The 26,942-nt window shown below is 42.3% G+C and overlaps 1 protein-coding gene across 7 annotated transcripts in view; it reads right to left on the reverse strand.

Annotated features, from left to right (window-relative positions):
* Positions 1-517: 517 nt before the first annotated feature.
* The window catches only part of Dnajc6 (DnaJ heat shock protein family (Hsp40) member C6), a 147,534-nt gene continuing 121,109 nt past the window's right edge, over positions 518-26,942 (reverse strand). For 6 of the 7 annotated variants that reach the window (XM_029476517.2, XM_029476523.2, XM_029476522.2 and 3 more), the window contains 11 exons: positions 26,813-26,892; positions 25,799-25,992; positions 25,613-25,693; positions 23,659-24,093; positions 18,953-19,087; positions 17,178-17,246; positions 15,612-15,731; positions 8,416-8,679; positions 6,606-6,748; positions 4,081-4,257; positions 519-3,052 (listed from right to left, as the gene is read on the reverse strand). In XM_029476517.2, coding sequence (XP_029332377.1) covers positions 2,951-3,052; positions 4,081-4,257; positions 6,606-6,748; positions 8,416-8,679; positions 15,612-15,731; positions 17,178-17,246; positions 18,953-19,087; positions 23,659-24,093; positions 25,613-25,693; positions 25,799-25,992; positions 26,813-26,892 — 1,800 coding nt within the window. In that variant the 3' untranslated portion in view covers positions 519-2,950. Of the gene's footprint in view, positions 3,053-4,080; positions 4,258-6,605; positions 6,749-8,415; positions 8,680-15,611; positions 15,732-17,177; positions 17,247-18,952; positions 19,088-23,658; positions 24,094-25,612; positions 25,694-25,798; positions 25,993-26,812; positions 26,893-26,942 lie in introns of all 7 variants that reach the window. The other variant, XM_085839160.1, reaches the window with a different exon arrangement.

Here is a 26,942-nt window from a genome sequence, read left to right on the forward strand (position 1 = left end):
TAAGAACAGGATTCCTATGCCGAGTCCTTTTGCAACACAGTTTTCATCAGACATGGCCAGTGGGGTCTGTCTGTCTGTCTGTCTGTCTGTCTGCCTCAAGGCATGAGTGATACTGGGAGATGAAAGTATAAACATAGAATCTTGTCAGGTTACCTTTTGGTGCGAATGTATTCCGCACTTTTCATATTCTTTCCCCTTACCAGTCTTTAAAAGCAAATCGGGCTAGAGGGTGTCTGTCAAGTTTGCCATTGTACTCCATTTCTCATTTGTTTGGTTTGGGATGCTTCTTTGCTTGTTTAAGATCTATTTTATTTTAATCATGTGTATAGAGGAGGGGTGTGTGCACGTCAATGCAAGTGCCTGTGGAAACCAAAAGAGGGCATCAGAGCCCTCTGCAGCTGAAGACACAGGCAGTGTGGGTACTGAGGTCCTCTGCAAGAGTAGTGTGCACTTCTAACCACTGCGTCATCTCTCTGGCCCCTTGTACTCCCGCAGGTACAAAAATAAGGTATATTTCTAAAAGTATTTTGTATCCTTTTTAATATACATTACAAATATTTTAGAACAATGACATTTTGTTTTGTTTCATGTATTTACAAAACAAAAATATATTACAATAAATATGAATGAGATGGTGGATCTGGCCAACAACAAACTGTCACAACCTGGTATTTAAAAGGAACACAGAACCTAGTGGTCTGCATGTGTTAAGAGTTTTGAGCCGGGTGTGGTGGCGCACGGCCGGGTGTGGTGGCGCACGCCTTTAATCCCAGCACTCGGGAGGCAGAGGCAGGCGGATTTCTGAGTTCGAGGCCAGCCTGGTCTACAAAGTGAGTTCCAGGACAGCCAGGGCTATACAGAGAAACCCTGTCTCGAAAAACCAAAAAAAAAAAAAAAAAAAAAAAAGAGTTTTGAGATAGACAGGCGTCCAGGATCATAATGCATCGGGGAAAGAGCGGTGGGAAACTCCCAGATTTAAGGAGGGTTCTTCCTCATTGCTAATCGCATAGCATTTAATGGTATTTAAACCGTGAACATTAATGATCTATGCAAACATGATATAAAGCTAATATAGTTCTATCATCTCAAAATGTATGTGACAGCCACATAATATCCTCTTAATTATTGTCATTATATACTGTAGTTCACACAATATCTACAAATGTGGAATGAGGCAAAAACAAAACAAAACAAAAAAAACAAAACAGGTCACAGCAACATGTCTCACATTCCAATCTTAAATAGGACAAGCACATACTGGGTCAGACATCATTGTATAATACGTTAATAAATAACACCTAGGTTGTTATGTTTACTTTGAAGAGTTTACAACTGTATATTTTAAAGAGAACATATTTTTGAGAATTTCACATTATCAGTTAAAGGTAAAATAAATAATAAACTTTTATAATTTAAAAAAAAGAGAGAAGAGGTCTATATAGAATCAAAATTATCTCTGACATGCTGCTTTTTCAATTTAGTTGTCACAAGAATATTAAAACAGAAACAAACAAACAAAATGATTGTCTTTGAAACACAACTTCCGAAAGCTTTTCACAATATTGAATGTGAACCTTTTAAGATTAGCATGATAATCTTTTTGACCACCTGCTTTGTGAATGTGTGTGTGTGCACGTTAGACATACTCATATGCAGGAATGGGTAGATAAATAGATGCCGCACATGTGCTCACCCAGAGACCTAGCGAAGTCCCGGCAGGAGGAGCCGCTTTCCCTGCAAAGTGGGAAGCTCTGAGCACTGGACTGAACTGCAACCAGCTGATGTCAGTCTGGAAAAGTTTCATTCTTGCATAGTTTTCACATGCATCCAACAGCAAACCCAGTGGAGATAATCCCGGGGTGGGAGGGCCCAGATCCACTAGGTGGGTGGGACTCTGACTCCTCAACTGGCAAGCTATCCAATTGGATCTGAAGGCACACCACAGCTCTATCCCCAACCAAACCCTTCTAAATAGTACTCAGTGTTATCTTTTCTGTTTTCCCCCTGGCTTGCAGTCACCAGAATGCCAGGTCTATACAAAGTGTGAATGGGCCAAACTGCTTTACAAACTGTCACCCATGAAGAATGTTTTCTTGGCTAAGCAAAAGAAAGAGCACTGAGCCTCGTGGCAACAATTAGAAGGGGATTTCAAATAGGTTTGGAATTATGGTGGTGGTATCGTTCAAGAGTTTTTCTTCAATCAACGGCAAATTTAAAGGAAAAAGGAGCTGGTACCCCAATGTCCTGACCTGGAGTCAAGATTTGGCATCTTAGGGCTCCTGATTTCTTTAGCTATCATGTGCTTGGGTTATAGCTCATCCAGGAAAAGATAGGGGTAATTCCTCGATTTCTACATAAACCCCTTCCACCGTTAAATCACTTCAATAATTGTTAATGCTCTTGACCAAAAGACACACGCTGAAGAAGCTAAAGGCTTCAGTAAGTTTCCATTAAAAAAATACTTGGTTGGTGATATTCTTGGAGTTTGTGTAAAGCCATTGCTCAAATTATATCTTTAAAAACAAAACAAAACAAAAACCCCACACATACACAATCCCTAAATCAATTCCTTAAAACCATTACATAATCCCATTATCATAATGTCCACTCATAAATCTTAATCTCAGACAGTGAGATGGATGTCATGCCTTCACGTTGGGTGGCCGAGGTCCTATTTCCCCAGGCAAAATGCTGAGTCGGCTTCCCAAAGGACAGGCTGGAATGTCATGACTCTGCAAGGTCAGCTCACTAGAGTTCCTCTTGGTGCTATGGACTTCAAGAAACCAAACGTTCACATTCCTTATCATGAGAAGTGAATTCACGAGGAAATTAACAGTTTAGTATTGGAAATACATTACTAGAATTTTTGGTTCATCTGTGAAAATCTCAGAACTGTGGTACACACTAAGCATTATCACAGGACTGCAGCCAGCATAGAAAAGCTCACAAATTAATACAAGGGCTTTTGGCCTTGGTTTTCAAACTCAGACCAGGCATCATTTAGCTCCATGAAAATCATCTTTGCGTATTGTTCATAGGGTTGCCCAGTTGCCTAAAAAAAAACACAAAACACAATTAGATACCACAGACCAAAATTAAACTAATATTAAATTCACTGAGATTGTGAATGGCAATTAAAATGCTCTTTCATTAAGACATCACTTTTTACAGTCTATCTACATGAGATTAATTACTGCGCACTACCCTGAAAACTCACAGAGGATAACAGAAGCCCAGCAATAAGAAGAAAAGTGGGAGCTTGTTAGGCAGCAGAAGACGCATCTCATGGTTAATGATAGGGCTGTCTTTGTTTGACTGTATTTCAAAACTCCCTCTATCCAATCTATAAAGTGTAGGTCTTTGAGACTCCTTCTAGTAGGGCAGTTTGCCAGTTTCTGTGGGCTCTTACTTCTCTTTTGACTGATTAAAGTTTATGAATTAACGTTTCCCATTAATTATCCTAGTCATAAGGAGCGTGGAGGGATGGACATCAAACATGGATTTCAGACACTTGTTCCCAAAGGCACTGCAATCATGACATCATGTCTCATGTCTGCTACGGCTCAATGAGAGCAGAGTGGTGTACTTCAGTCTGACGTGCGGCTGCAAACTGCAATAAACTTGGCCAGGAGGGAGCTCAAGTTCTGGTCTGTGGAGCTCTTCTGTGCTCTTGTAATTTACTCAAAACCATGAGCATTAATGGCAACACACACTGACATATTAAACATCTTATTGCTCCTCACCAATATCTTTTTTCCAAATGTACCCTAAGGCGTCTCTTGGGTAGACACAATTCCGCCCTCCACAGGGACAATAGCCTTTTCCTTTGAAGTGCTCAGCCTCCATAGTGAATAAAATGTTTGCCCCATTGTTTGTGAAGGATGCTTTGGCTGCTTCCCGACAACCTCGTGCCTTGTGACTATTTGTTTAAATACTTGATTTAAGTAACCCACAGAGTAAGTTTTGTCAAATAAATGTCTTAGTCAATCGGCAAATTGAAAGCATGCCTTTTTATCCTATACTTGTGAACACTGAAAAACAGGGACGGGGCAAGTCTACGACAGGGCAGGTCCTACCCACCTTGTCCGGGTGCACCACTAGCACAGCCCTCCTGTACACCTTCTTCACTTGCTCCGGCGTCACCAGGTCCGCCATGCCCACGGGTTTCCATTTGGTCTCCCCAGCCCACAGCACGGTGTGCATTGTGGAAAGCAGAGCTCTGATGTTTCTCTCTTTGCCTTCTATCCACTCCAGGATCTGCAAACAGGAAAAACCAAAAGGGTTAAGACACTCAAATGCTTTCTGCCTACCAGGACTCTGAAGATCTATACTATTTATCTCTACTGTTGCTAGGAAACTGCTCAAGCAGCCCCCTCTAGCTGGAACACATGCCCACCTTCCCCCTCGTCCTTCTAGTCTGCATCACTGTTCAAAAACTGATCATGAACTTCAGAGTTCACCTCTGTGGTTTGAGCTCATTTCTCCCTGGCTTCCTACAGCTAATTATACACTCCTAACACGAGCTTCATGAGGTCACACCTGGATCTACTTTGCTCCAGCAACTAAATATTCCTTTCATGTAGGCCAACGTTGTGCTAGGATATAGCTCAGTGGTATACCTACCTGCCCTAGGTTTGACTCCTACCACAAAGGGGAAAAAATAGGGCTTGCCCTACCATAAACGTGCCATATATGTCACTCATTATTGAGTATGTGTGTTCACCTTTTCCTGTCCATACTTGGAGCTATTGATGGGAAGGAACGGTTTCTTGGACTGCTTCTTATCACTATATCTCAGTAGCCAAACAGACCTGGCACCGAATAGAGCTCGAAAGGTTTATTAAATAAATTGATCCCTTATATCATTGGTTCAAACTAACAACCTCCATGTTATAAAGAAAATATGTGATTAAATGGAAGCTGTAGTCGTTGGAGTGAGAGTGGCTCCCATAGTCTCATATATTTGAGTTCTTGGCCTCCAGTTGGTGGAAATGGTTGGGAAGGGTTAGGAATTGTGACTTTGTTAGAGAAGGTGGGGTGAGTTTTAAGGTCTTTTTGAAGGAACCTATGTCATTCCTTTGCTACCTCATGCTTGTGGATCAGATCTAAGCTCTCAGCTACTGCTCCAGAGCTGTATGTCATGCCATAAGGCGTATGCCAGTTTGATCTTTATGTACCTCATCTGTGTCCTCATGCCATTCATCTTCAGAGCCACCCTCTGCCTTCAGGCCAATCTGCATCCAGCTGTCCACTCTGGGCCTTCCCTGTGAAGAGCTTATCCCCTCTACCAGTTAACGAACTTGGATTCACTGACTGACAAGTTTCTTTTTCTTTTCTTTCCCCTTTCTTCTTTTATTTCAAGATTTATTTGTTTGTTTTATGTATATGAGTGTCCTATCTTCATGTACATCTGCATACCAGAAGAGAGCATCACATTACATTATAGGTGGTTGTGAACCACCATGTGGTTGCTGGGAATTGAACTCAGGACCTCAGGAACTCAGGTTAAGAGCATTCTCAAGCACTGAGTCATCTCTCCAGGCCCTCTTTTTTCTTTAAAGTACCAAACAAACAAACAACCTTATTCTCCCTTTCCAAAACTGATTCTCACATAGGCTTAGAATCAAAAATAGATGTTTTTATTGTTTCGTTTCGTTTTTTGTTTTAAGAAAAAAATAGACCTTCTTTACTTAGAAGTGGAAGGAGTCTGTAATAGAGGTCAGGGGCTTCACCATCATTAGCTTTCCTGTCCTCAACCTATGTGGACCTCATGCCTAATGTCTTCAGAATGGTAAGCCTGGGTGCAGAAATAGTTCTCTCTTGATCCACAGAGAACTGAAACTCGGTTTCAGTCAACCAAGAACAGAAAGTTCTCAAGGTGGACAGAAAAGACAAAGGGTGAATTGTTCTCACTAAACTCTAATGATTGATACTTACACTCTAAAGGCTTCTTCCGAACTACAGAGTCAAATACCATTGTTCATCTGGTGGGCAAACTCAGCATCATGCACCAGCCTTCCCAAAGTTACTTTGCTACTGAAAAGCATAACTATCTTCAAACAACAGCTTCAGAGACCCACTGTAACACAGTGATTGCCAGTATGAAGTGCCTTCCATAGTTGATAGGATCTGTGTCCTACCCTAGAATCAGTGTTGACTTTTTACCCTCATGGTGGTGAATGGCATTATCGGAGGTAAGGACCCTGAGAAGGTGTTATGATTTAAATTCTTTTCCACCAGCTCATGTTTTGAGCCCCTGTTCACCAGTGGATGGTGTTTGGGAGATTGTGGAACCCATATGGGGCTTAGCTAGTAGAAGTAGCTCCCTAGGAGTGGAGCTTTGAAGGTTCTACCTGCCCACCCTTCTCTGTGTTTCCTGTCTGTTTCCAAGTGAAAAGCCATGCAGCATGCATGCATGGCCATGTCTTTCCTATCACACCAAAACTGAAATCTTCTGAGACCACGGGTCAGAATAAATCTTTCCTTCCTCAAGTTGTATCTATCAAGTATTCAGTCCCTAATGACCAACACAAAGGTAATGAATAGAGAGGTGGTTGGGCACAATGACTTGTCACATGGCTTTGTCCTATAGGATGGTCACTCACCTTTAGTTTTTCAGGATCCATTTCCTTAGCCATCTCCTCCTTTCTCATCTCAGCTATTGTTCGAGGCCCCTTTTTGTCTTTGTGTGCATTGAAGCCTTGACTAGAAAGCAGATCTTCGAAGTCAGCAGCCTTTTGTTTCCCTTCTGCAACGAAATATTTGGAAACCATCACAACTTTTATTCTTAAACAAAATGTCAAGCTGCCACTTCACAGGAGTACAGGAGTGTAGATTTTCCATACATCTGCTCCCTTCGTAGTTGTCTTGTGAGGAACATTAAAGGCTCCGTGTAACAGATGAGGAAAATGGAAGAATAGATCACCTAGAACACCTAGAACACCTCTCTGGTACCACTCTCCTGTCTATACCCAGTTGATGGGTTCGGTGGATCCTAGTGCCTTCTCCCTGTAAGTCTGGCTTCAGACTAAATCTCTCTGTATTTTTTTGAAGAGGTCGATCCTGGAAACAAACTCTGTGTGTCTAAAATCCAGCTATGGTCACAGGGATGTTGCAGGCATCTGTACCTCTGCTTCTTCATCCAGAGGATGAGGGTGATGTTAACAGCACAGTGTTGTCACGTGAATGAGCTAAAAGCACGATTGGTTATCTCAGTGTTCATTTGAAAACAAAACAGAACAAAACCACAGCAGCCCACACAGTTGGCAGTAATCAACCCAAGGTGTTTTTCTGTTTTTTTGTTTTGTTTTGTTTTGTTTTGTTTTGTTTTTCCTGGTTAGGAATGGTTTGCCGTCTCTGTTCTTAAGAAGCCACATCACATATGTGCACACCAAAATTAAGTGCTCCCAGGAGACATTCACCCACTATCTTCTCAAAACAATAATGAATGAGATGCCACATGGCTCCACAGAATTGTCCAGTGAGTGCCCCCAAGAACTGAAGAATAAACATGACGTCACACATCTCCAGCACATGCATTTCTGTCACAGCGGGGCTGTGAACAAACACTGATATCATGCTCAGCTGGGGTGACACCGAAAGTCAGATGTTCTGGTGCCAAATGACTGGAATTCACATCCAGGCTCTGTCACAAGTCTCAAAAAACCTGAGAGATTACTTTTTAGATCTACTTCACAGATTATTCATCTATAATAGAGCTTTGGTTTTGAAGATGCTATAAAATAATACATGAACATGTCTACAATATGCCTGCATGTAGTAAGTGCTCAATCCATGTTCACCACTGTGCAAGAGAATCCCCTTTGTCCATGTTCCTCAAAGAGAATCATCAAGCCAACTGAAGGGTCAAGTGTATCTGACACTATCTGATGAGTTCAATTTTAACACATATTATTTTTATCTTCATGCCAAGAATCTAATCTAGCAGGGATGGAGAGACAGCTCAGTGGTTAAAGCATTTGCTGCTGTTACAGAGGAGCTGAGACCCATTCCCAGCACCTACACGATGGCTCATAACCATCTATGACTCCAGTTCTAGGGGATCTGAAACCCTTTTCTGATTTCCTTGGTCACCAGGCATGTACATGGTGTGTCTACATACACACAAGCAAATATCCAGATACATTAAATAAAATAAACCTTTAAAAATATGGGTTTTAAAAAAAGTTTTGCTGGGAAATGTTAGTGCACACCTTTAATCCCAGCTCTCGGGAGGCAGTGGCAGAGGCAGAGGCAGAGGCAGAGGCAGAGGCCCAGGTGCTCCACACAGTACTTGGGGTATGGATTGCCTGATGTCCCTTAAACTCTAAGATGGCGTCTTTCAGACATAACATCCCCAGCAGTATGACAATACAGGCAGGTCACCCTGTACCAGACTCATGTCCTCATCCTTACCCAAGTTAGTAGATCCTTTTCCACGTTCGCTCTGTCCTGCAGGCATAGCCGAGAAGCTCACATTGTAATTGGGTCGGTTCTGAGGGGAGGAGTGAGGCATACCGGACTGTGGCTTAGACTGTGCCTGCTGCCAGTTGTAGCCGGCTGGCTGCTGCCACCCTCCACCCATTGGCTGTGGGGATGCTTTCTGTGGTGAGCTGAGAGGTGGAAATCCTCCACCCAATCCAGTTGGGGTGGTAGGTTTGCTGGCAAATGAAGAGCTGCCTATGAAGGAGAAGGGAGAGAGGCAGTAAGGCTATTGAGTGTGGCTTCAAACTTGGGTCACAAGACATTGCTTGCGATGATTTTAGGGGAAACTGCTTTGGGTGGTAACAGAGTTAACCTTCCTAACAGGTAGAGAAATCACAGGCATATCTGCCTGTCATTTCCTCAGTCAGCCCACTGATAATTCAGGTAGTCCCCTTGCCCTATTTTTTTCTTCAATGAACCAAGAGCAATTGAGAGTACTTTAGTGGGTTTTTTCCCCCTATATCACACAGCCAGCCTATGGCAAAATACTTTAATCTAGACTTTTGAGTCTAAGCCAAAAGACCATACTGTGATACCCTGACCAGACTGCCCCCTCCTAAGCAAGTTTAATTTCTTTACTAGAGTCAAAACTACCAAGTGGTAAGTATTGGGATAAAACAAGTGACCTCATTAAGGTTCTACTTAAATGTCAGCTATTAGAATTAATTATCATTTGCTATAAGAAAAAGCCTGGTTAGGATCCAAGAGCATTATAGCTGTTTCTAAATTTCACAAATATGTTTCAGTTTTACACTGCAGCATTGAATTGCAGGAGGGATAGTATTGGGGAGGCAAATTGAGAAGCTGAAACACGGTGATCTCCAAAGACCCTTCAAAGAGCCAAAATAATGATGATGATGATGATGATGATAAAACAACTAACAGTTCTATAGCTCTTCACAGTGTGATAAGTGTAAGTAAATAGTATCACTAGGTCAATCAAAGCAAAGGGTCACAAGAATATTGTGATCACACAGTTGGTTAACGGAGATGCCCTGACCACGAGCATCTTATCTCTGCACCGCTACAGCCAGAGTCTCAAGTTCCTACCAAAGTTCTGAGCTGCTACTAAAAGGCACCCCTTCCTATGACTTTCTTCTATAGCTATGTCCTTTCATTTAGACCCTGAGAGCCCTCTTCCCTTTCACACATGGATGCTGTATTATAGCATCTGGAATCAACCTGTTTGAGTTCAGTGCTATCTCTCATGTAACATTTGCTCTCTTAGGCATGGGTCCCAAGCCATTCTCCCGCAGGTGCTGAAATGCCTGCCATGTGCCAGGGTGGGCACATGGATTCTACACAAACAAGGCATCTTGCTTTTCTAAAGCTAAATGATTTTTTTAATTTCTGTGAGCTTCAATGTTCTTATCTACAAAATGACTATGCCTTTATCAGAGTATAGTATAAACACATAACCATTGCAGGAAGTGTTTCACAGCCCCTGAATTAAACAAACGCAGGTACACTACACACCACAAAACAACATTAACCACATGTTTGACACATTGTAAAAACTCAGTGAGCAGGGGCTAGAGAGATGGTTCAGCAGTTAAGAGCACTCACTGCTCTTCCGAAGGTCCTGAGTTCAAATCCCAGCAACCACATGGTGGCTCACAACTATCTATAATGAGATCTGATGCCCTCTTCTGGGGTGTCTGAAAACAGCTACAGTGTACTTATAAATAAATCTTAAAAAAAAAAAAAAACCCACACAACAACAATAAAAACCTCAATGAGTATTTGGTCAGGCTGGCACTCAAGCCTATTGCTGCCCCTGTCATTTTCCATCACCAACCCCTGTTTTTGAGGCAAGGTCTTACTATGCAACCCATGGTCTAAAACTCCTTATGTATGCCAGGCTGGCCTCACACTGGTGATCCTCCTGACCTGAGAATGCTTGGAAATAGAGGCAACACCAACATGTGCTGCCTACCGCTCTCATTTGACCAAATATCCCTTCAAGCCCCTCCTCAAGGGAAGCATAAGAGATTGCCTGGAACTCATTAAGCTCCATCCCCACCAAAGCCACCCCTAGGCCAGTTAACTTCTGATTATCCAAGGAGTAGTCAAGCGTTGATGTTGAACTGGTTCAATCAGACGATCTTAAGGAGGCCTCTGTCTATTGTTTTTTCTGAGTTACTACTGTATTGTCTAATGAGTGGAAATTTTGGCTTATATCTGCCACTGATGAATCTGTTTGTTCTGTGGCCTTCGTGGGAAAAATCACTTAAAATTTCTAAGCTGTATACCTTAAAAAGTAGAGAAGTGTAAGAAGCCAGGTTCTGAGAAGGAGGCTGCGAGAATTACTGCATTTCCAAACTGCACGTTCAGGTTCCTTGTTTGTGGTGATACAGGTTTAGCTACTCTGAAACTATTGATGCTGTCTGATTATAACTGCAATGTGAGGAAATGTAAGATTCACATGTGGAGTAGAAGGCAAGAAAGAAACTGGGAGGCAGATTAACAGTACACACACACATACATGCATGCATAGACACACACCAATACACACAGACACACACTCACATACATGCATGCAGACGCACGCACACACACACACACACAAACCCTCTGTTTCCTAGAAGGGAGAGAAATAACACTCCAATAATCATACTTAGTACACAGATCTTGGCTTCTAAATTTTATCCCCCATAAAAATGACTACAGACACCTTACAAAAAGAAGACACCTAGACCTGGAGTATAAGAAGCTTGGGAAATGCCTGACCATCCCACTGTCCACCTTCAATCTGAAATCAAATAAGCCAGGGTCCAGGGATAGGAGAGCTGACCAGAGTGGCTTCTGTGGTTAGGATATGGGTAGAGAAAGGATGCCTCTTCCTTTCACTTGATAGACTTGAGTAAAAAAGACATAAAAGGCAAAGGAGAATTCATAAAACAGACCAATGACTGGAAGAACAGCAGAATAAATAATGTCAGAAGTTGTTGATAATCAACTGAACCAAAAAGAAGGCAGTCTGTCTATCCTGAGATAAGTGACATAAATGACAGATAGATAAACAGAAAATAAATGGATAAAGACAGACAGATGGACTGACAGATGGACTGACGGATGGATGGATGGATGGATGGATGGATGGACGGACGGATGGGTAGATAGATAGATGGGTAATAAAGAAAAAAGAGGAAAAGAGAGAGGGGGAGGGATGGAAGGAGGGAGAAAGGGATAAAGGAGTGAGGGAAGGAAGGAGGGAGGGAGGGAAGGAAGGAGAGAGGGAGGGAGGGAGGGAAGGAAGGAGGGAAGGAGGGAGGGAGGGAGGGGAAGGGAGGAAGGGAGAGAGAGAGAGATACTTGCAGTATAATGTCACATTATTAATATAGTGAGGCAAGCTGATATGGAAGATACAGTTTTTTGGTTGGTTGGTTAGGTTTTTTTGTAGAAACTGCTTAAAATAACTTCCACAGTGACTAGCTTGTCTTCCCACCAGCAATGCATAAGGATTCCCTTTTGTCCGAATCAGCACTAGCATTTGTTTTTGTTTTCTTAATGACATTTATTCTGACTAGGGTAAGATGGAATGTATGCAATTTTTAATTCTTTTGATGCCTAATGAGGTTGAATGTGTTTCCATATCATTTTGGGGGTATTTTTACTTTATCTTTTGAAAATTGTTCATTTTATCAAGTCATTTACTGAGATGATTGATTGATTGATTTTTGAAACAAGGTTTCTCTACATAGCCCTGGCTGTCCTGGAACTCACTCTTTAGACCAGGCTGGTCTTGAATTAGGAGATCCGACTGTCTCTTCCTCCCAAGTGCTGGGATTAAAGGCATGTGTCACCACCACCCAATTTGAGTTTAATTTTTAGTTTAGTTTAGTTTTTTTTTTTAGTTCATTGTATATTCTAGACATTGATACTCTGAAGTAAAGCAGCAAAGAATTTTCTCCTATTCTGTAGGCTGTATCTTCTTTTAATTAACTTTCCCTTTGCTATACAGAAGATATTTAATCTCATAAGGTTCCATTTGTTAATGTTGGGCAATATTCCCTAAGCAACTGCACTCCTCTCACGAAAGGCCTTACCTATATAGACATTGTGCAGAGAACTTTTCTCTACTTTTTCCTCTAATGGTTTCAGAGTTTCAGGACTTTTATGAAAGTCTTTGATCCACTTGGAGTTGGTTTTTATGGGAAGTGAAATATAGGGATTTGTTTTCCTTCTAGTCCAGGTAGATATCCAGTTTTCTTAGTACCATTTGCTTAAACTGCTATCTTTTCTACAATGTATATTTTTGGCATCTTTGTCAAACCAACATACAAACAAAAAATCCAAACACGTAGCTATAGCTCTATAGATTACATTCAAGTGTTTACGTTCACTAACAACAGTCTGGCTTTGTGTCAATACTATACACTATTTCCATTGCTAATGCTCTGCAGTATAACCTGAAATCAGGTATGGTGATACCTCCAGCAATATTAATTTTGCCCAGGATTGCATTGGCTCTCTGTGTTCTTTTGTGCCTCCATACGGATTTTAAGGGTCTTTTTCTGTTTCTGTAAAGAGTGGCATTGGAATGTGTGTGTGTGTGTGTGTGTGTGTGTGTATGTATGTATGTATGTATGTATGTATGTATGTATATATGTATATACATAATTTATTGGTGTATTTTTGTCTGTGTGAGGGTGTCTGATCCCTGGAACTGGAGTTAGAGACAAGTGTGAGTAGTTATGTGGGTGCTGGGAATTTAACCTGGGTCCTCTGGAAGAGCAATGAGTGCTCTTAATTGCTAAGCCATCCCTTCAGTGCTGGCAGTGAATTTTGATTGGGGTTGCTTAAATCTGTAGATTGCTTGTTCATAGGATGACGATTTTTACCATGTTAATTCTTCCGGTCCATGGGCGTGGTCGGGGGAGCTTTCCTTCTTTGAGTGTCTTCCTCCGCTTCTTTCATAAATATTTTAAGGTTTCCATTTTGGAGATCTTTCATTCCCTTGGTTAGTTTATTCCAAAGGTTTTGGGATATTCTGTTGTTGCTTTGGAGGCTACTGTGAGCAGGATTTGTTCCCTTTCTTAGCACAAATATTAGTACTCAGGATGGATACTGGCTTTTTATGTTATGTTTTTTTGGTTTTTTTTTTTTTTTTTATCCTACTATTTTGCTGAAAGTGTTTGTCAACTTCGAGAGTCTTCTGGTGGGATCCTTCTGGTCTCTCGTGTATAGAACCATGGACCAACGCATCAAGGTGCTTTTTGGCTTCTTCCTCTCTATTTACATCCATTTTAATTAAGTCTCCTGTCTTATCGCTCTGGCTAAGACTTCAAGCACTACATTAAATAAGAGTGGAGAAAGCGGACATCTTCGTCTTATTTTTGATCTTAGGAGAAATGCTTTGAGTTTTGCTTCATTTAGCTCTGGCTATAGGTTGGCCACACACTGCTTTTACTATATTAAGATATGTTCCCTCCATTCTGAGCTTTTCAAAGGCTATCGTTGACCGATGTTTGCTTTTTGTCAAGAGTTCTGCCCTGAGTCCGTTTCTATGATGTATGACCTTTGTTGATTGGCATACGTTGAACCATCCTTGTTTTCTGAAGGAAGCTAAATTGGTCGTGGTGAGTGGTCATTAGTGTGTGAGCTCAGTTTCCAAGTATTTTACTGGGAGTTTTTATGTAACTCTATCAGAGAAATTTTGTTGTGGAGTCTTTATCTGGTTTAAATATCAGGATAAAACTGGCTTCATATAAAAAGAGTATGCACTATACCTTTCTTTTAATTTTACGGAATACTTTGAGCAGGGTTGGTACTACAATTTTGTAATGCCCTGGTATAACCAATCGTCTATGAATATATCTGGGCCTGGTGATTTTCAGTTTTAGAGTTTTGGTTTTTTGGGGTTTTTTTTTGGGGGGTTTTTTTTTTTCAGATCACTGCTTAATTTCCTTGCTTGTTACAGAACTGCTTGAATTGTTTTCCATTTTTATTTAACTTAATTAGGTCAAATCATCTAGAGATGCAACCGTTTCTTTTAGGCTTCCCAATTTAGAGGAATGTAAAATTTTAAAGCATGTTCTTGCGATTTTATGAATTTCACAGATACCTGTTGTAATTTCTCCTTTCCCCCCTTTAATTTTATTAATGTGCATCTTCTCTTCTTTAGTTGGTGAAGGATTTGCCCATCTTATTTATAACTCATCTCTTCACTGTTCTGTTTTTTGTATTATCTGTCCATTTCTATTTCACTCATTTCTGCTCCCATCTTTTTTTTTAAGATTTATTTATTTATTTATTTATTTATTTATTTATTTTATATATGTGAGTACACTGCCCCTGCCTGTCTTCAGACACACCAGAAGAGGGCATCAGATCCCATTACAGATGGTTGTGAGCCACCATGTGGTTGCTGGGAACTGAACTCAGGACCTCTGGAAGAGCAGTCAGTGCTCTTAACCGCTGAGCCATCGCTTCAGCCCTCTGCTCCAATCTTAATCATTTATTTCCATCTACTGCTTTTATAACTGGCTTGTTCTTGGCTGAGAAAGAAGAATGCTGGTGTAATAAATATTTGTGCAAAGCCTTTCTCTCTTCCCAATGGTAAACCTTCACTTTTCTGCAATCTCACCTGAAACCCACTTCACAGTAAAAGTGTGTGATCTGAACCCCTGTGTAACCTGAGTGGCTCTGAGTAGGTTTTGGTTGTTGTTGTTGTTGTTGCTGTGATGGTGGTGATGTTTTGTTTTATTTTTTATAACACTGTAATCCCATACAAGGCACCTCTGGAGCCACTCTATAACCTCATTAACTGAAAAGGAGGCAAAAAAGCAACTCTTTGAGATGTTACTTGAAAAGAAAGCAAAACAGTCTCTATGGCTAATACTAAGATATTTACATGAGACTCTACTTTGAGAAGCCCACACCTATGCACTCAAACCTGTCTTAATTTCTTCCCCAGTACCTCTCTTCCTCTTAGCACTAGGGCTTAAACTCTAACTTTGCTTTGAATTGAGGTCAAGGATCCAGTTTTACCTAAGGTCCCAGAAAAGATTAAGGGAAGTCTTACATTGCTATAGGAACAGTGTAGAGCTGTGCCTTTGTCCCTGCCACAGTTGACATTAGCATCAAGTATTATTCACAGCTAAACCTGATAAGTGTATCTATACCTAGTGTCCCCAGGTCAGCGAAGGGATCCAGAGTCTGGGGCTTGCTCTGATGGGTGGGGGTGCCATGTGATGAGCCTGTCGGGCTGGTGGCAGCAGACTTGCTTCCCATTCCAAAACCTCCTGAAAAGGAACAGAGATCACTGAAGATGAGTTCGTACCCTGAATTGGATGCTCAAAGTCAAGAGTTCCAGAGAACCCGCTCAGCTGCCTCTAAGGCAAATTGGGATGGAGTCAGAAAGAGTGTGAGAAGTCTCTGGATACTCTTACTGCGATTTAGGAGAGTGGTGACCTGAAGTAAGAATAACACACGGGTCAGGTATGAGATCTTCGCGGTCCATGCCTGCCATTGCCCGTGTTTACCTCTCCTGTACCAGCTCTCTCTCTCTTCAGAGATCTGGATTCAGGCTGTATCTCAACGCCCCCCACCCCTGCCACCCTGGATGGGTCGTGCTTATCATCTTTGAACTACACCATTTTTAACTTTAAAACTCTCAGGGACACGCCTTCCCCTTCTCAAACAGTTCCACCAACTGGGACCAACTATTCATGTCTATGTGCATTCTTATTCAAATCACCACAGTCACTAGTTATTAAAGGAAATGCCAATCATGTAAACAATGAGATATTACCTTATACATGTCAAGATTGGCATTTGTTAAAAAAAAATCAGAAGTGTTTGTAAAAATGGGAAGGAATTAGAATCCTTGTCCACTGTGGACAGGAATGAAGCAGGGCACAGTTACTGTGGGAAGTAGTATGCAACATCTCCACAGATTTAAAAGACCATGGTTCAGCACCCATATTCCTGGGGATACATCCAAGGTAGTCATTAAAATAAGGACCATAGTCACTGCGTTAGCCCTGGCCACTGAAAACGACAGGAAAGAAAAAAAATGTGGTATTATATGAACAGTGAAATATGAGTTAGCCTTAAAAAAGGAAGAAATAGTCCTATGGACTACAATATGGATAAACCTTGGGACATTTTATAAAATGACATAAGGCACTCACAAAAACACAAATGCTGTGACATTCTACTTAGTAGGAAACCTATCCACTTTTCTACTGAAAGTGGGCTGCTGGTTATCTGGGGCTGGGGAAAGAAACCATGGGAGCTATTGGTGGGCGTGGAGCTTTAGTCATGAGCAATGAGGGAGGGTCCTTTACTTACACTTACTTGGCTGTATAGCATAAATAAACATCGTTCCCCCCATTTCTCAGATGAGAAAACTGAAGCTGAGACTTATCCAAAAACAACAACATAAAAACAAAAAAACAAAAACATAAAGAGAATCTGAGTGGTAGAACCAGTTCAGATTCATCTAATTGTATTGTTGAGTTAGATATACAAGCAGATGAGTCTTGGAAAGTTAAACAGCACACACACACACACACACACACACACACACATGCTTCATGTCACCAAGCACATTGGTATGCAGATCTTTGGGAATGATCAAACTACACAGTGTACTATAATATTCCAAGTATCCACCTCATCTTGGCTGAAGGACCATGCATTTACCACTGGTCACGTGCATACAAAAATAACCCACTGCTTTTTACCTGGTTTGGTGTGCCAGTCCCAACCTCCAGCAATGTCGGGCTGGATGTTCACAGCAGGAGTACTAGAAGCTGCAAATGGAGAAAAGATGGGTGAGAACAAGGCAGCTCAGAACTCACTCTTCTGAGCTTGCACAGGACAATTGAGCCTGCATGGCTCTGCACAGCTTTTACGTAGCTAATGGATCCATTCTGCTGCCAGGGCTTTTACTCCACTCTGCAACAGGGATATTTGCTGTTCTCATCTGTGCATGCTCACAAGAACTTGGCAGAAGCCAGGGGCTTTTGCTGTTCATTCCTTGGCTCACCTTTATGTACCTCTGTATCCACTGACTTGGAATTATAATTGTGTGTGTGCCTGTCTTCATTAAATTCGGAGTCCCTTGAATGGAAGAACTATCTCATTCATCTTTGTGTACCCCACTTATATACTTAAGATTCTGGGCCATGCAAAAAGAAGGAAATATCCTTAAGCTCAACATGGCTTAGCTCGGCACAGACAAGGGCACCAAGGCACAAACCTCTCAGAACTGGGGACCTGTTTTCTCCTTGACTGCAGCATGGATTGAGAGTGATGAGCCACTCAGAACACTAATTAGCCAAAAACTATGCATCACCCACTATGCTGGTGGCAGATATGTGTCTATGGTCACTCAAAAGGAAACCCGTTAGACCTTCAAGAGAGCACACTCTGACCCCTCACAAAGTTCCAAGCAGAGCTGAAATGAAACGTGCTGCTGGAGGAGAGAATCTTGCCCTAGGATGTTGCCCATAAAATTCAGTAGAATTCAGTCACTAAGCCAGCATTACAAGTAGGATTGAAAACACACACACACACATACACACCACATATATATACCCCACATATACACACACACGCAGAAAGCACATCCCACATACACACAACAGACATGCACACACCACACATACAAACCACACACATCCCATTTACACACACCACACATGCACACACCACATACATACCACACACCACCCATAAACATCACATGTACATATACCACACACAGGTAAACAACCACATTCCACCCAAACAAAGGACCTAAGGCACCAGGACCAGACTCCTAAGGCTTCATAGTCATCTGTTGTATCTATCCCATCTATGTACCTTCCCGTCAGCTCATTCATTTAAAAGCACACACCATTACACCACTATTAGTGACAATGGTTCTTTCCTTTCTACTCTGCCCTGCTCCAGCTCAGCAGTCACTCAAGAAGAAGTTCCAAAAGTTGACAGCTTTATTAACATTTGCTCTCTGGCTTCCTTTCCATTCTGATGTTAAGTCTAATATCCATCAGGATGCAAAATGAAGAAAGAGAGCAAGAAAGACCTGAATTGCTGAAAAGAATAATAAAAGATAGTAAGGAGGGAAACTGGAAATGAGATCCCAGGCCTGAGGATGGTACAGTAAACGAGGTCTACACAGGCCACTTGTAAATCAGTCAGATACGATGTTAATTTATTGAGCAGATAATACATGTATTATTCTAGCGAATGACTGTTATAAAAGTATTAAGATACCTTTCATTCTTTCATTGCACAGGAAACTTTGGAATCTGGTGTTTGCCTTATACGTGAACACATTTCAAATCAGACTAACCCATCTTGACTACTCTGCCGCCATGCACGGCTAGCAACTACCACAATAGACAAGCGCACACACGCTTACACACACACACACACACACACAGCACTCAGGGTTGTCTTGTGGACAACCACTCCACTATTCCACCGATTAGAATAGAAAACACTTTCTTACCATGCACTGTAGGGGAAGGGCTTCTCGTAGGCTGCAGAAAGGGGTCACTAGAAGCACTGGATGTGTTCAGAAAGGAGCCCAACAAATCCTGACCTGGTGGCTTAGCAGGGGCTCCAAAAGGGTCAAAGGTGGCACCTAGAAAACAAAGGGAAAATGCATTTCTTTATCTTGTCAGTTAATTGTTATAATATTGAAAAGCTGCCACCATTACTTAGTCAAACACTAGAAATATGAGGATGATGCTTGTCTCCTGTCTTCCCAAGCCCTTCCTAGCCTCACAACACCCTCTGAAACTAACAGTGGGTCCCACACAACAGGAGTTGCCCCACCTCTGTAGATGAAAGAGTCTGGATTTATTTAGTAGAAAAGCTTTAACTCTAAATGAGGATCCAATTAGCTTTCTATAAATCCTGTCTGTGTGTATGTATTATGTGTGTTTGTTTGTGTGTGTGTATGGTGTGTGTAGTATGTTAATGTGTGTGTGTAGTGTATATATGTGTAGTGTGTGTATTAGTGTGTGTAGTGTGTTAATGTATACGTGTGGTATAGGTATGTGCAGTATGTGTGTTAGTGTATATGGTGTGTGTGTGTATATGTGTATTATGTGTGTATGGTGTGTATAGTGTGTTAGTGTGTGTGTGTAGTGTATGTATATGTAGCGTGTGTTAGTGTGTGTGTAATGTATGTATGTGTAGGTATGTGTAGTGTGTGTGTCACTACAGTGTGTGTGTGTGTGTGCATGTGTGTGTGCATGCGTGTGTGTGTGTGTGTGTGTGTGTGTGTGTGTGTATACATCACACCACAGAGCACAGACATCTGTTCTCATCTTCTGCCTTGTTTGAGACCGTGTCATTTTTCTGCTGCATACATCAGGCTAACTGGCCTGGAACTCCTGGCTCATCTTCCTCTACTTCCCATCTCCTTGGAGAAGTCCTGGGATTACAGGTATTCACCTTAAATATCCAGCTTTTATGTGTGTTCTGGGAATTGAGACTCGGCTTCTAAAACTTGTATGGCAAGCTTTTTTACTCAATGAGCTATCTCTTCAAGCCAGCTTTTGAAAATATTAGTAATATAAAACCAGTAAATCATAGTCACAGAGTGTCCAAGAAAATAAGGTCAACACAGATGAATACATGAGTTATGCAAACTGTGTATAGGCTACAGGGATTCAGTGACTAATGAGTGTTCAGGTAAAAGGAATTAATGGGAAAATACCAGACAGGGGACACTACTATAAAGAAAAATGATAGAAAACCCCCTCATGGGACTAGGGATGTAGCTCAATTGGTAGAGTATTTGCCTATCAGACATGAAGCCTTGGGTTTGATTCCCAGCATCATATAGGACTAGGCATGGTGGCACATGCCTATAATCACAGCATTTAGGAGGTGTAAATGGAAAGATATTGGAAGTTTAAGGTCATCTTGGGCTACACAATGAGTTCAAGCTGGCTTGAGTTATATAAGACCCATCTCAAAAGAAAAAGACAACCCCACTAAGTAGGCCTTGCTTTGATGTTGTATGAAGTGACCTTCAGCTCACTTGAAAGCTAAAGGCAGAGTAAAACCTGAAGAGTGAGTAAAACCAAGCTCTCAGCCTTTTTTGAGTCCATGGGAAACAAACGTTTCTGACTCAGCTTCTTGGAGCTACAGCAGCAGTCCTCAACCTGTGGGTCCTGGCCTCTTTGGGGCCCTTTCATAGGAGTCACCTAAGACCACCAGAAAAACATATGTTTGCAAATTTAGACCTCCCTGACAAACAGAAGTGCCATTACCTTCACTCATTCCTAGAGAAACTGAGGTTCAGAAATTATCTTTTGTTCAACTCCAGGAAACACTTTAGGCTAGACTCATAATCAAATTTTCCAGCTCAAAACTCCAGATAACCCCCACAGGCCCTAGTCACAAAGTGTGACACCAATCACCAAGCTGCATGGAGACAACTGCCCTGATTTCTCACTGTGGAGCAAGGAACAAAAAATCTCCTTGAACTACCTAAAGTGAGATATCACTTCCAAATCTGTAGGTACCAAGCTGATGACTGCTTGCATCCTGGAGTGGGGCTGACCCATTCTAGAAATAGAGCCTGAGAGCCAAACCAGAGAACAGACACTTCCCACTGTCACGACGTGTTGAGGCATGTGGCTCACAAGTTTACAGCTATGGTGTCAGCACACCATAGCTCTCCTATTCACAATGCTCTCCTAACACTTGGCGGAGTTGCAGTAGCAATGATATCTATACTGTTTCCAGCCATGCAGTCCAGGATGCACATCCTTGACCCCATTTAGTAGTCATGAGACCTCATCCTCTCTGACACAGAACACTGGGGTTTGCAGGGTAGCTGTAAGAGGACAACTGGTAAACCCACTTGTTTCTAGGTTGAAGCTAATCAATGGAGAAAACACTAAAGACTTCTTAGATTACTAGAGCACTTTTAATAGCACCTTGTTTAAGAAATTCCCTAATAGCCAAAAGTGAAGTATAAATAGTATGGATGAAAACTCAAGAGTTAGTCTTTACCATAATGCCCATAAGTGTAATCCCTAACTAAGAAAATTAAGATGATTTTTGTTGTTGTGTTGGTAGTGAGACAGGGTGTCACTACGTAGCCCTGCCTGGCCTAGAACTCCCTATATAGACCAGGCTGGCCTGAAAAATCACAGAACCCCACCCGCCTCTGCCTCCCAATTGCTGGGATTAAAGGCATGAGCTACCACACCAGGCCAAATTAAGTTCTTAACAAGGCTCCCCAGCTAGTTAAGTGTTAGTCTGGGGTGATTCAAATGCAGGTCATTAATTCTAGACTTGGCATCCTTTCTGATTCTTTTTGGAGGGACAGGACACTGGAGCCATACATCTAGGACTGCCACTAACAACTGGGAATGCTCGTCATCATATCTATGATGTCACAGACAGAATTAACTAATGTCGAAGGTGCCATGAATGCACCGAGCAGCATAGGATGTGGCAAGTTAAATTATCAAACATCCTTAGGATGGTTTGTCTTAAAATTCAGCCATGGAACACTGTGCTGTCTTCAATCTTGGGATTTTGTTTTCCTGAAAAACCTTCTTACTCATCCTGATGAATCAGAACTGGATGGAAGAAAGCAAAGCACAGAAGAAAGAGCCACAGTGTGGGATGCAGGCTCCCGGGTATACATCTAGCCACCACCAGCTCAAACCCTGTGATTCTGATTCCCCTTCTCACAAAAGAGGCAGCCTGCAGAACTTCAAAAGCCAAGACCAGCCCCTGAGCCTCCAGCGAAAGTGAAGGATTAGCATGGGAAAAGGTTCCTCCAGCATCCTAACAGCCTAGGTGGTTGAGAGTCATCTCTTTACGATTTCTAATGCAGCAGCATCTTGGTTAACAGTGACAGTCACAGAGCTGCTTTGTGCTGGTTATTCAGAAGTTGCAGTGAATCTCTGGTACCCAGCCAGATCACCTTGCAAGCGTTAATGCTGTGGCTGGCCAGGAAAAAGAAGAGTCATGTCTGTAGTGGTGTGTCAAGTGAACCTAGCTAAGTATATATGGTTCAAACGCCCTACAAAGACCAGCCACACTTCTCTCCGCAGACATGCTGCTGGTCTGAGCCCCTCAAGCATATCCTGGTGTATTCAAACACTTCACTGTATAGCCAGGGTATATCTAGAAACCTAGAATTCAAAGAAAGTATTTCAGGAGGTCTGGGGGAAAGCTCTGAGTCCACATGTCAAGTTTGGACCCTGGCCCCATCTATGCCCAGCTGTTTGAACAAATGCTGCTAATTAAACTCTACGCTTTCATTTCCTCAACTCGGAAGTGGAGATAACAGTAGCATCTGTCTACTGGATTTTAAAAGAAGCGATGCATATTTAATCATGTATTCCATATCTGGCAAGTGGTGGGTACCACATAAATATCAGCTGCTGTAGTAAATAATAGCTCATCCATCTCCATCTTCAAACAGAAGTAACTAAAGTTGACTCAAGGCTTAAGTCCCAAGAAGAGGAAATGAAGAGTAAGGAGTTTAGCCAGAGGATCAGGATGCCTGCTTCAAGAGAGTGACTTCTGAAGGTAACAGGAAAGCTGCACCCGTGACATCTCAGTGATAGGACTGGCTAAACAAGACCTGCTCAGTGACAGCACCAGGGGGCATGCCAACACAGACAAAGTTCCCAAAGCCCCACCCCTAGATGAAGAGCAGTGGATCAACAGAATAACTGACTTTTCCTCCGTGGACAAGTCCCAGATAGGTTATGCAATCCTAAGTAGTCAGCCCTAAATGCATATGAGCAACACTACAGGAATTCAGGAGCTTGAGACAGATGTAACAATAATGAGAAAGAAGAGACAGATGTAACAATAATGAGAAAGAAGAGACAGATGTAACAATAATGAGAAAGAAGAGACTATGAACTTCATAGATGAGTGAGGGGGACATGGAAGGAGTTGGAGGAGGGAGGAGACAAGGGGGAAATGATGTAAATATAGTATTCATGTATAAAATATTCAAAAGGGTAAATAAAAGAGAGTATTGATCTTAAATATATCCCCATATCTTTCTACCAAAATGGATAATGTTTGTATTTCTTTTATGTTTTTCCAAGAAACCGTCTAGAAAAACTAGAAAAGTTCAGCCTATTAAAGCATTTGAGTTTTACTTGTTTGGCCCCAAAGTTATTCCTACAATGGAAGATAGCAGAAAAATCAGAAGATTACCTTCTCCCACTCTTAGGGTTGGCGATGCAGAGGCAGAGGCGGCGGTGCGGCGCGGTGTGGACTGCGCAGACGCAGGTCCACTAGGGTGAAACGCATCTTCTACCCCAGCCTGTCCTGCCTGAGCAGGACCTGTGGCACCTACACCCCCAAACAGGTCACTCAGCAGCTCAGAATTGCTGGGAGGAGCTGCCAGGGAAGAGAAGTTCGTGCTCACATCAGACCCTTCCAGGCCCAGAAGGTCCACTTCCTCTGGGGGAGGAGGCGCAGCTGGCTCCTGCTGCTTTTTGCCTGGCTTCTTGGCTCCATGAGGCTTGTCACCCTCTGCATTGCCATGGGGGCTGGAGAGGGTCAGTAGTTCATCATCTGACTGCTCACTTTCCTGATTCACCAGGGCAGCGTGGTCCTCCTCACAGCGTGACTTCTCTGATTTCTGATCTAAAAAAGACCAATGTGTAAATAACCGATTATATGACTGACTGCTGGGTCATGTGAGTTTTGTTATGTTTACATTGTTGCAGAAAGAGAAAATAGGCTACTGGAGATATTAAGTAATATATTTTACATACCTTTGCAAAAATGTAAAAACCACAGGCAGATAAGTGACTACATTTGGGTTAAATCCCAGCTCGAGGTCAGAGGTAGGAGGATTTCTGAGTTCGAGGCCAGCCTGGTCTACAAAGTGAGTTCCAGGACAGCCAGGGTTATACAGAGAAACCCTGTCTCAGAAGAAAAAAACAAAATAAAACAAAACAAAAACCAAAGTTCATCTACAGAGATTCTTGCTTTTTAAAAAGATTTTGTCTCATGTGTTTGCATGAGTGCCTGTATTGGGTATGCCTGGACACCATGTGTGTGTGCTTGGTGCCTCTAAGGGCCAGAAGAGGACATTAGATTCCCTGCAATTGGCATTACAGACAGTCCTCTGTAAGAGCATCACATGCTCTTAACCACTAAGCCAGCTCTCCAGGCCCATACAGAAATTATGTCTACATATTAACATGGCCGTGAAAAGGGATAGGTAATGATTTATTAGAAACCATTACTGTGAGAAAGGAGCAAGGTAAGGACCAAGAAAGAGACCAACAATCTATCTACAAGCCACATCTGCCTGGGCTTCCTAGTCTGTTCCATTTTTCAGAAGAAGATTTTGTAAACAAACCTTTGGATCCAAAGGAATCATATGAATACTTTTTAACCTAACATTGAAAACATCTAGGAGTGTTATGTTAGAAACACACATCAGGGGAAGAAAGAGAATGTTACTGAGGACATCTCTGAGGCTGAATCCCTAACCCTTCCTCTTATAAAGTTTGAATATTCCATTCTATACCACACTTTGTAGCTATTGCCTGCAGACTGCAAATCAATCGTGGCCAGGGTACATTAACTAGGGTGCCAGTGGCTGTCTCCTCAAGATCATAATGTAAAGTGCTAAGTTAAGAAGAAATCTGGAAATGCCTCCAGGTGTGGGAGAAAATAGCACAGTGGCAGAGCCCTGTGTGGGCTAATGGTTGCTAAAGCAACTAGCAGAGATACAGGCCATGGTGACTTCCTTCACCATGCTTGGAGCTACAGTCCTTGAGACAATGCCCAACTCGGTCTTTAGAATATCTGCTTATAGGCAGCAATGCTTTGTTTTGCCTTTCTGAATTGTCACCAGCCTAAAGAGGGATCTTAGCATATGTCACATACTTCATCAGTCTTGAAAGATATGGCTTAGAAATACTGCAAATGAGGAAGGTAGGACATAGCCGACATTGGCTTTCTGGTCAGTCTGAGCATTCGTGGCCTGGAAAGCAGGCAAGATGCCAATTTGAAAAACATGAAGGGAAGAGTTTGAAATAAGGGAGAAAGGGAATCTTGCATTGACACTGCTTCAAGAAGAGTTTTAATAATACCAGACAACTTAATCGCTTTATCATCTAATCATCCTAAAGTCAAGGCTCTGCCATACCTTGCCAACAGAGAGAGGCAAAGAAGCCTCCTTGCCCAAGATTCCTGGGATGGTCTGGTGGGAGATCGGCTGGAGCCTGACCTGCAAGACAAAAGGTCCCAAGGTCAACCAAACACAGGAAACAAAACCACACAGTGTGTAACCGGAGGCATCATTCTGAAAACCCAAGCCATCCAAGAGCCATACCCCCTAAGGCCAGAGTGTCCTGATGCTCCTGCTGAGAGGAGAAGAGGATGCTGGGGTTCACATCTTTTGTGCAGTAGTGTTCCCATGGTGGAGTTAAGTCGATCACTTTGTCTTGGGGCTGGACTTCTATATCCAGTGTCACTTGGAACAGCTGAGGATATTTTTCTGGTACATCACATGCATCCAGCTCAGGCCTAACGGAAAGAAAAACAGCAGCACAAACAGTGCAGTCAGCAGGATGCTCAACACAGGACCCGGCTCACGCTGTCGAGTTCTGCTTGAAACTCACTTCTAAGTTGAGTCGGGTACTAACTAGGTGCTACTTTGCTCTGCCTCAGTTTCCTCATGTAGAGAAGACAGAAGAATAGCACCTCTTCACATTGTTGGACTACTACGGAACATATTAATAGAAGCACTGTGTGAAGCAGAGTTGATACGTCTGGCCAGTATGCACTGGCATGGCTAAATGGGTCATCAAAACAGTGAAACAGGTCCAAAGCCACCTTCTGAACCTGAACCTCTGAACCCCTTCATAGTTTCCTGTTTCTTAGCTCCAGCAACCATCCCCACCACCCCAGATTCAGCCACACCCTGAGATCTATAGCCACATTATAGCATCAGCAGGTCCCTAGTCAGTGCAGCTGGGTTCCCCAGAACCTCTTTTGGTACGATAGCCAGCTAGCCCTTGTGAGGAGTCACTGCTTATGCCATCCCAGAAATTAAACTATACCATTCCTGTTGGGGATAGCTAGCCACAAACACACAGGATCACGGTCATAATCCTTTGTTCCCTAACATGGAACGTTAGACCTTTCTAGTTAACTCAATCCATTTGCTCTTCTTTAGATCAACCATACTCAATGGAAAGATTTCAAACATGCGTAGCCTCTCTAAGTGATGGAGCCACAGTCAATAGTCTGCAGCTCAGGACTCTGGAGACAACAGCATGCTATTACAGACTTTCAGAGCTTTCCTGCCATGCTGGTAAAGACCTCAGGTGCACACAGCACTTACTTGGTGAACTTTAAAATAGTCGTGTCCAGTGGTATAAACCCAGAATGAAACTGGAGCTGGAATATCTGTGTGTTGGTCACCTAAAAATATGTGCAAGAAGCAGGATTAGTAGGAGAAAAGGGAGTCTACG

Source organism: Mus caroli, unplaced genomic scaffold (genome assembly GCF_978045245.1).
Source record: "Mus caroli unplaced genomic scaffold, Mus_caroli_1 scaffold_6, whole genome shotgun sequence".
Taxonomy (NCBI): Eukaryota; Metazoa; Chordata; class Mammalia; order Rodentia; family Muridae; genus Mus; species Mus caroli.